Source organism: Corvus cornix, chromosome 1 (assembly GCF_000738735.6).
Source record: "Corvus cornix cornix isolate S_Up_H32 chromosome 1, ASM73873v5, whole genome shotgun sequence".
NCBI lineage: Eukaryota > Metazoa > Chordata > Aves > Passeriformes > Corvidae > Corvus > Corvus cornix.
Genome location: NC_046332.1, coordinates 33338590 through 33348939, shown reverse-complemented (window position 1 = coordinate 33348939; position 10350 = coordinate 33338590). Strand labels below are relative to the sequence as shown.

The following is a 10350-nucleotide window of genomic DNA, read 5'->3' as shown; positions in this document are numbered from 1 at the left end:
GAATTTATGAGCAAATGTGACAGCCTTTGGGGGCAGTAACCTAGACAGCATTAGCAGACACCCCACGTCTGTTTCTAAGAGAAACAAGATTTTACTCTCTTATTACTGGGAATAATTCTTCCAGCAGAGCCAAAGTTCTCAAAGATTCCTCTTCATTACAATTTCATACAGGAAAATAGTTAAAGACAGCTACTCCAAGATTAAGCTCAATAGTGTCTTACTGCCAAAGAAGGAAATACTGCTGTACCATTTATATGAGCTGGGGACAGGAATAGTGGTTGTCCACAAAGAGAAAGAACTTACAGTGCAAGTACCAGCAGGAAAACCATCAGCATATTCACATCTGCCTGATCACCCTTCAAATGAGGTAAAGAAAGAAAAACTGTATTTGTTTTGTGTACAACTCCCTAAAGCACCACACAAGTATGACACAGTGCTGCCATTTTTCATCTTGTAATTTTTTCCACTTTAAATGCAGTTTCAAAAAAGTATTTCTACATGGAACACTGATTTCTTGTTGCAGCCAAGCATGTCTGTTAAATAAGCCAACATGCAGACAAGTTGTTTCCATTGGTTTTAATTTTAAATACTGTTCAAGAGTAATATAAAAGTTACTAGTTTGTCTATTTAGACTAATCGTTGTTTGAGTTTTCCCCCCTCCCCCCAGAAATCTTCAGCAGAGTTACTTGATGCATCTTTCTGGTAACGCTTTAGAAAGAACTCCAAATGACAGAATTTAAGCTTATGTTTTCCAAAAGAGAGGGTTCTGTGTCAGACGTCTCTGGAAGTTCTCATACCTAGAAAAAATAACAAAAAACCAACTAAAAAATAACAGCTACTACATATAAAATTGTCTTTTTTAAAAAGGGTACAAATAATTTAGTCTATGCAGAGAACATGATAAACTACATCTACTTCACATCAGGACATTAGTAAATCCAAAATCCATTTGCGTAATCAAGAATATTTACAGTTAGACTAGTGTATTTCAACAAGATTGACAAGATAATGACAGCAGTATCCCAGAGGAGTATTCAAGCGTAGTAAAATTGTAAGTGAACTTAGACTGGATATGAGGAGAAATTTCCTCACTGAAAGGGTTGTCAAGTACTGGAAGTGGTGGAGTCACCTTCCTTAGCGGTGTTTAAAAGATGTGTGGACATGTTTTATTGGCCCTGGGCTAGGGGTGCACTTGGCAGCAGGAGGTGAATGGTTGGACTCCGTCATAAAGGTCTATGAATTTATAAGTGGCTGTTTTATGCATGACATTTTTTGGGCTAGGAAATCAAAGTCTGGGCAGGTAAAAGTGTGAATCTGAGGCTGAATGGTAACGTTTTAATAAAATCAAATGAGGAAATATAATTCTCTAACACATAATGCAAACATGTATGCACACACGCTGTCCTAAGTTCACTTTCCATACTCGAAGCAAACCATAAACAAACTGAGCATCAGAATTCACTGTTGACATACAGTGATGAAATAGGCACAATATACAATTTCTGTGCCTTTCTAAAAGAAAAAGAAAAAAATAAGAGAAGACTATAGGCTTCGAGCCACAAAAGTTAAAAACCCACTTTTAATCCTCACAAACGCAAAATGTAAGGAATCAAAAGGTACTGTTCTCCTACACCTCAGTTCACAGCCCAACTCAAATGAGAAAAGAGTCTGAAGGGTTTTAAACCCCCTCAGCCTCACCCAGGCACTGACAAGTTACATCAGAGACTTTACCCACACATGTTCATGGAGTTTGTAGTTACCTTCAAAACACAAGGGATCTGCATCAAATTACACTCCCAAACAAAACATACGGCTCACATCAACTGTTTGCATATTCATGAGATCTGTACTAATGATAAAACTATTCAGCCAGCCTAAAATACCGATTTGAAAAGGGCTTAAGTTAATACTGCAGAGGCTAAATAAATAAGGCCAAACTGATAGGAAAGACATTTTCAGATACCCTAAAGGATTGCCTGCAGTTCACAATTTATCTCCAGACTACACCCCAGACAGTTATTAAACCAGTCCCTGGAAAACAACTCTCAGAGGGACTTGTGCATTTACTCTCAAGGATCTTGGGTGACAGAACCAGGTCAGTTACGAACATGATTTCATCACCTCTCACATACTCATAAGTAAGGCAACTATGCTGGAACTATGTCTAGGAAGAGACCAAGTAAAACAAATAAGCACAAATTGACAAGTACCAGTGTGTTCTGTCCTCCCACAACTCCAAAGCATTTGCATTATCAGCAGCACAGTTCAAATGCACATATGTCAAAGGCAACTTTTTTAGAACCAAAAAAGCTTAACTGGTTGCATAGCAATTTTCTAACAAAAAAAAAAAAGCTGACAAATAAATACAAAAACAGTGGGCAGGACCTCTCTATACTAGAAATAAACAACAACAATTTTACACACTTTTGCATCATCTCACTGAATTGCATGACAGTAGTTCAGTGCTTAGAAATGAGGGTCTAATGCCTAGAAAAAAACATTTGTTACTAGAGATCATTGCCATTACCATTTCAGAACTACATTTGCAGGAATGAAAGCTTCAGAAGGATTTGGGGTCATCTGTGCCTGAGTAACAGCAAACGAGGAAGCAAAGTTATAGAAGTTATCCAACATCTTCTGAGTGAACTGAAAAAAAAGAAGAGACATTTTAAGGAAGTTCTTTCTTCAATTTGAATTTTTGTGTGAAAGTTTAACAGATATACAGCTTCTATATGAAGTAATTTTAGCATTGTCATCTAAAACACAGTGGGAAAGTGGATATAGTCTAGAGACATATGTTTTAAATTGATCAAAACATCCTGTGTTTCACTCTTGCCCTCAGATCTATCCAGCATCCAGAAATCATTTTAGGAGTCTTCACTTGCCCTCTCCCTGCTCAATTTCATCCAGCTGGACAAAAAGCTGGACAAACAGCTTTGGTAAGAACATTTTCTGTTTGTGACAAAGTGACAAGAGCTGTGCCTCTCCTCAAAATTAAATCATCGGACAAATTCCAGACTGGGCCAAAGCTGCCATTCCAGCTCCCAGAAAAACACTTTTTGTTAAACCATTGGAAAAGTCTGCAATCTGTCTAGTTACAACTCATCAGACTCCAGTGACAGGGCAATTTCCTTCAGCATTCCCCACACAAGGGCTGCTGTCCTGGCATCTTTTACCACAAGATATTGTGGGGAAAACACCTAAAGAATGCACAGGGCACTCCTAAACTGTAGGACTAGGAAAGCAAAAGAGTGAAAGGCCAAAAAATAGCAAGCCCTATGTGCAGAGGATGCGGTTGTAGGACATTCCCAGCCAGTCTAAAAATACACAAGTCTACGGGTACCTCCTTATTTCCCCTATTCTTTTTTTTTTTTTTAAAGTTATGCCTTGTTTGGATGGGAGAACAAGCAATTTTCATATAGAAAATTTAATAGACAGTGAAATGATGCAGGAAAACAGAGCCTGAGTTAATATATGTACAGTCTTGTGCTCCCCTCTGCAAAAGGAGCAGAAGAAATAATATCCCCGAACCCTACTCTCAATCTCACCCCACTCACATGCAGAACTCTACAGTTTTGTCCTACCTTTAACTTTATATACATAAAAAAGACATATTCAATAATAAATCTTCATAAAACCTTACTAAAAATGTAATACGAGAGCAACTCCTTAACTTAAGGTAGCAACAGATGACTGTGCCATTAAAAAAATACTTTTATTGCTATAATGTAGCAGTTCCAAAGAGCTGATGTCAAATATTAAATGAAAGCCATTAGTTATTCACAAATATACTCCCAGTCATATATGCCCTTCCTCTGCAAACCCTCAAAGGTCTCCTTCAACTTTGACCTCACACATTTTCTCTGTAGGAGTAAGTACTACTTCAGCCTTTGGGTCAACTGCATTCCTTGAAGGCAATTACAATTTCAGTTAAGTTAGATGCTCTTTTTTAATAGAAAAAAATCACTTAACTGAAAATAATGTTTGTAAAAATGTTATGCAATCATGAGGTGTTTTCTTTTTTTTCTTTAAATAATACTGCCAGAAAAATCCACAAACCACCTTGCAAATGACCTGACGTGGCACGTTATTCCTCATAACTTAACTACTCCTGTGGTAAAAATTGGTGGAATCAGAAGTATTATTTAGGCGTCCTTTGCCCCTAACAACTCCAGAAAAGGTCAATTAACTGTACTATACAAAAACAGCTGTTGGTCAACTCCTAGTCATGCTAGTCATGGTAACTTTCTCCAAGAGACATTACCTATCTGGAGCTACAATGTGTATAAACTGCCAAAGAACATCAGCTACAGTATCAGGATTACTGTACAATTACCAGTCTCCCTCAGCAAGCACCTGGAAGGAAAGTGAGAACGTAAAAAAAGCCTGAAGAAAAGCCTCACCAGCTGCTGAAATGTTTAAAGAAAATGCCAGAGCCATCAGTGTTAGGGAAATCAAGACCCACCATGCAGGTCTAGCTTGCCTTGGACTGCTGTTAGACTGCCAATTAACTGCCAGAGCTGGTTGAGGACTTCCAGAGGTTCAAACCAATGGACAGGCTGGGTTAAAAAATGGCACATATTGTAGCCCAAGGCCTGATGCACAGGGAAGGCACTGGGGGAAAAAAAAAACTTTCTGTGGGAAAGGGCATAATTCTATAATTCTGCAGAGCTACATTAGAAGGATTTCTATAGGGAAGTGGAACAGCTGGATATCTATCTGCATCCATGCCCACATTTGCCTTAACTTGTGAGTAATTTTTGACCATCCCTGCAAGTCTACGTACTGACGTTTCAGCACCTACCAATCACCAAAGATCCACTCTCTCTTACATGTATTTAGTCGTAGCTGCTCCTATAAGGACGTATCATAAATAATTTTACAGTAGAGTGACACTGACACAACTGAATTTCTTGGCCTCATGCCACTGAGCATGCAAATTCCAGTCTTTTACAGGAGACAGTTTTTCAGTGTAAGAAAAAGCAATTTCACAGCATTAAAGCATCCAACCAAATCATTTGACAATTATTAGGTTGGTTACAATCCTACTGCCACCCACAGCAGCTTCCCCTACCCACTCCCCAATTAGTCCTTCAGAGGCTCAGTTCTTGAGACTTTCATAGTACAGAGAATTTCTGAAAACAGAATGTCCAGGCTACCTCTGTGAATGAATCTACTGATGACACAGCAGCACTTGCAACAGGAGTCTGCTGGGCCAGGTTCTCCAGCAGTTCCACCGAGATTCCAATCTGAGCTACTGATGGCGTCTGTGGGAGGTTCATGGCACCAAAGGGATGTTGACTTCCCTTCCCTGAAAGCACCATGAACAGCGCTCATTAGGTTTGGCACATATGTAAAGGCTGTGTAACTTAAACCACCATGTTTCTCCTGCAGAAGGTATTCCCCAGCTCCCACCAGAGGGGTCTCCCTATCTCAGAAATACAGAAAAACAGGCACAAGTACACACAAGCACAACAGATGGAACGGTGTGATTGTACATTTAAAAAGCACAACAGATCACAAGGAAATGTCTAAAAAACAGAAAAGACTTTAAAGCTCCCTGTGAAGTAAATGGATTCAAGAGGAAATATGACCAGTTAGTGAAAGACAGCAGAACCTTTCTCTACAGGAAGCAAGCTTTTAATTCACATTTTGGCAATTGCAGATAAACTGGAAACATGCAGCACTGCTGAAGTTGTTTGATTCACTCATTAAAACCAGGTTCTATTGAAGCTGTTTGTGCTCTGAAAAAGTAGAGTATACTAGTTTAAGATCCCTCTGACTCAGCCCCAGGTCTCCTCTGAACTGCTATAACCTACCAAAAGCAGCAAAGGTCAAAGAAATAGTCATGGAACAGAAAGGCCTTTGACTTCGCAAGTGCCACAGAGAAAACAAGGAACCCCCCAAATTGCATGCCACTCACACAGGCATCATCCCAGCCCTCTGCCCTCACTTCTGACCTTTCTCAACCCATACTTTCAGACCCAGCTTCAGCCAAGGTCTCTGCAACAAGGACAGACATTCAGAGTCACTTAAATCATGTACTCTTCTGTCAGCACCTCTAAATGAAAATGCAGCAAAAGGTCTGCGGGACCACCATGCTATCAGTACACAAACACTAATACTGCACCTGTGTTTGTGGGAACACAATAATCAAGTACCCTCTTAACACAGAGGCAATGTTTCAGCAGCACTCTGACCTCTTACTAGCAGGAGAAAGCAAACCTAATCAAGAGCTGTCCTGTAGACCAGTCAGCACTATCTTGAGCTGCAAGAAAGGCTAATGGAGATCAAAAGCACCATCTGACTTAGTTCCACTAAGATCTAAAGCACCATCTGACTTAGTCAAAAACTCAGCCAGCAAAAACAGTTTGACAAGTTGAACCGAGATCAAGACTGAAGACCTCAGGAACTTGACCATTCCTCTGCAGAGACACAAGGCACAAAGAAGCAAACAGCCAACCCATATCGAAAGGACATTTACAAACTCAGCACCCTTTTCAATTGAAGTGCTTACTTCTCACTCCAGAGCCTACAACTGCAATATAGTACCACCTTATGAGTCAAGTACTCCTATTGAAATGTTACTTTACACAAGGTAAGAAGAGAGTTCATCTCCTGACATGCTATTTAGTACTTCTTCTGAGAAATGTCATTGTTGTTTGATCTCAGCATTTGCTGTTGATAGATTCTTGCTTGATACAAGCTATCAGAAACCAAGTATCGAGGTCATTATTAAAGTATCCCAATAGCAACAAAGCTGGTACAAGTTTTGCATCTTGTAGCATCTTCACCTGAGAAGCAGACGTTACAATAAAAATGTAACATCCTCAAGCAACACTAAGTTGCATCCATTACAATGTATGATTACTTTAGACAGTCATGATCCAAACAATAAAACACATCCATTCCATTCACTTTGCATGAACTCCCATGGAACCATGGGCCTGGAAAGATGTCTGCCTGAAAGGGTGAAATAAAAGCATCCACTGCCATCCTTACACCAGCAGAAATACACTCCACATTATCCATGCTTGGCTCTTGCAATTAGCATTCCAAACCTTACAAAAAACAGAACGTTAATCAGTACTGAAATACAAGCTCTGGTTTTTGCACTCAGACCCTACACTCTCCAACACATTACATCACAGCAGAGCAACTGCTATCAGAAAAGTATTTTTCCACCCATTTCTTTCCCTTCATTGAACCCTTAATTCAGTGATTGAGCCTTCATTGCCTTTGAGCCCAATCACAACAAAACCCTTATGCATGTGTAGGCCTCAAATGCAGACATCATATTAGAGCATAAACAGCATCACAGCACAAAAGTCTGTCATGGAAAAGGCTATCCTGTGACTCTGATCCCGCTTGTGAACATACTTCCAGTAAGGGTGCAAAATAGAAGTCCAAACTTTGTTTTCTATTTCTACCACTCCTTCAGGCACAACTGAACACCAAAAACCCTTACAATTCCAAGGCAGGGAGCATTTCTAAGCCCCTTCTTTATGCATAAACAAATGAAACTCTGCTACAACCACTGCTTCCCAGGGAGCTGACAGGGACACACCTTTGGTCCTCTCAACAAGGTATTAAACCCAAAATGCAGAGTTCAAGTATCACTAACGTCTCTCAAAGATTCCAGCTCTCTGTTACATAGTCCTCTCCATCTCAAAATTGTTTATGGCCATGGAAACTTAAGATTGTCAGAGATAAGCTGCAGACAACGATGGGAACGGCAGAGCTCTCTGCTGCTCAAATCAAACACAGCAGCACCTCAAGGCACTGCAAATGTGTTCAACTATGTCACTGAGTTCTTCCTCGAGAGCAGCCCTTACTTGGAAATTATGGCTAATCATGCAAAAAGCATCTGAAAATGCATTTTCTTCCAAAGCTGTGTCTCAGAGCATACATCAGCAAATCTTTCAAGCATGAGAAACATATGCCAAAAGCACTGGTGATATGCTTTACTGTTGCACTAACCACACAGCTTTGGGATATGCAAAATAACATCCCCCCAAACTCTCCCTGTGGTTGCTCCCTCTTCTGAAGAAAGCCCAAATTTTTGAGGAATGTGTATGATCAGAATTCATTTTGCTCTTCAGCTTGAGAGCCCTTATCTCATACCATACTGCCACATCCAGGACTGACTCAAAAGAAAGCATGCCTGCCATGCTAGGAATGAAAACATTACAGCACAACAACCTCAACGCTTAATTAAACAGAGATTCAAGTTAAAGATGCAGACTACTCCCAAGCCTAAAAAAGATGTGTACTGCTTTATCATTGTATCACTTTAAGCTGCTTGACTGATGTATCTCTCCCTTTCATATGACAAAGGTGTGCCTTTGGAATGTGTCACCATTTTTATAATGCACATAGCAACCCCCTCACATATTTAGGAAAACACACACACAGACACCCCCCCTACTCAACATACCGAAAGTACTAAAACATTTGGAAACCTGCATTCCAATGAGGACATCCACTACTGAACAATTCTATAGCGCAACTGCCGCTGGCTGGGTAGTGCCAGCTGTCAGAAATCACTGCCAGGCTCTACTCCCTGCAAAACCTGCCTGTGCTACAAAGAATACAATTGCTTAGCAGAAGAAGCAGAAAGAAAATGCTGCTGGCATGTCTAGACAAATGCCTAAAAATATGCTAAGGAAGTTACAGGATCCTTTTTCCTCAGGTTCTCTATACAGAAGCACCAAAACACGTCCAGTCTGCTTAAAGGAATTTCCAGATCAACACCACACACAAGAGAAGATGACAAGAAATTTCACAAGGAACAGTAACACGCAGACAGACTTCCATGAAGCTGACAGGCTGCTTCTAGTACATCTGCTCAGAACTATCTGAAAACACTGAGTTTTTTGTTTCTTGAGCTTCTTTGAAAAAAAGTAGCTTTTTGTTCAAAGCAGCCTTCACACATGGATCCCTTATGCATTCAGGAACACATCTGTTTCACTGATTTCTATGTTCTACCAGTCTTACCAGATTTCAGACCAGAAATTTTGAAGATGGCACTTGGCTTCTCATTAGTGACAAACCCCAGCAGCTGCCACACTGCCATCCCACTCTGGTCTGGGTAACAAAAATAGACAGATCCTCCCATTCCATCTGGAAATGGTATAGTTCCCAGCATGAAGACCACTACATGGTTGATGTTTTCATAGTCTGGTAGATCAAATACAAATTTGTCTTCAGCCACTTGTTGGGGTGCAGCTTGTACCTAAAGAGAACAAAACCTTTATTAGTATTAACACGTTTTCCATCTTCATCTGTAACTGTGAATTTCCTTTCACAGAAATACACCTAAAGAGGTACATAACAAAAGGTGAGGAACATACTAGCCTAAAGAGCAAATAGCCAGATAAAAGCCAAACACAGCAGAAGAACAACTGAAAAAAATACTACCAGAAAGACACAACAGTCTTGTTCTACCTGCACTGAACACATATCCCACCCGGGACTACAGGATCAGAATACCTTCGCTCCCCATGTGCGTAGGAGGAAAATAGGGTGCAGAAGAGGTTGCCAAGTCACTAAGAAGTGGCTGTTGACCACCTGGCTGGCACAACCCCAGGATCATGGACACCTGTTCACATAGGAAATACAATAGACCTTGAGAAAGGCAGCAGAAGGATGGCTGAATGCCAGAGCAAAAGATACCCTCTTCTTTACCCGAGATGCCACATCCTTGCAGCCAAGGCACAATCTAGCCTTAAAAAGCTTCTTTTAAGCTCCCAGCTTGTCTCTGAGGAGACAACATTGACAGGGGGATGGCAAGCGCCTGCCGGCAAGGACGCTCTACAAGGCAGCTGCCTGTGGGGACGCGGGGCAGGGGCCAGCCGAGCGCCGGGCAGGCGCGGCCCCCTGTCTGGGGCCCGGCGTGGGGGGGCGAAGGGCCCTGAGCCAGCTCCACCCCGGCCCCGAGCGGGTTGAGGGCCCCGCCCGGGCCCGGGTAGCGCTCACCAGCCTGCCCGCCACCAGGCAGCCGAACATGGCGGCGGCCAGCGAACCCCCTCAGACGCCTCGCTACTCCCGAGCCTCCATGAGCGCCGTCCCCGGAAAGTCAACACGCCCCCGCTCACCCCGGTGCCGCCGAGTCACTTCCGCGGCGCTGCCACCACGGACTACAACTCCCGCGGTGCAACGCGCAGCCGCGCACAGGCAGTGTGGGTGGGCCGCGCCGGAGCATGATGGGAGCCGTAGTTCTTTCGCGTCACCGCGGTAATATCTAGACTTGGCATGAAATCAAGCAGGTGACACAGGAAGAAAATGAACAGGGAGATAAAGAGAAGCAAATCATCTGTTAAATCTCCATAAATTACGATAAAGGTTCCC

General features: G+C 41.9%; 1 protein-coding gene across 3 annotated transcripts; it reads right to left on the bottom strand.

Moving 5' to 3' along the window:
* Nucleotides 1–561: 561 nt before the first annotated feature.
* HIKESHI (heat shock protein nuclear import factor hikeshi) lies at nucleotides 562–10120 on the bottom strand. Of its 3 annotated transcripts, XM_019286789.1 has the most exons (6): nucleotides 9979–10069; nucleotides 9493–9601; nucleotides 8998–9235; nucleotides 5160–5311; nucleotides 2528–2646; nucleotides 562–797 (listed from the first exon to the last, which is right to left on the bottom strand). In XM_019286789.1, the coding sequence occupies exons 3-6, from the start codon at nucleotides 9146–9148 to the stop codon at nucleotides 743–745; spliced, it is 477 nt and encodes a 158-aa protein (XP_019142334.1). In that variant the 5' UTR covers nucleotides 9149–9235; nucleotides 9493–9601; nucleotides 9979–10069; the 3' UTR covers nucleotides 562–742. The 3 variants fall into 3 exon arrangements, with proteins under 3 accessions (XP_019142334.1, XP_019142335.1, XP_010399336.1); XM_019286790.1 differs by lacking the exons at nucleotides 9493–9601; nucleotides 9979–10069 and adding an exon at nucleotides 10098–10120; XM_010401034.2 differs by lacking the exon at nucleotides 9493–9601 and having other exon boundaries at nucleotides 9979–10095.
* Between the last annotated feature and the right edge of the window lie 230 nt (nucleotides 10121–10350).

What these genes read in the sequence shown, in the direction of transcription:
- HIKESHI (XM_010401034.2), bottom strand. Translation starts at nt 10,008, where the DNA reads ATGTTCGGCTGCCTGGTGGCGGGCAGGCTG. An exon ending in GCCTGGTGGCGGGCAGGCTG is followed by an intron (nt 9,236 to 9,978) that starts GTGAGCGCTACC and finishes TGTTCTCTTTAG; the next exon opens with GTACAAGCTGCACCCCAACA. An exon ending in CAGTAGATTCATTCACAGAG is followed by an intron (nt 2,647 to 5,159) that starts GTAGCCTGGACA and finishes CTTTTTTTTCAG; the next exon opens with TTCACTCAGAAGATGTTGGA.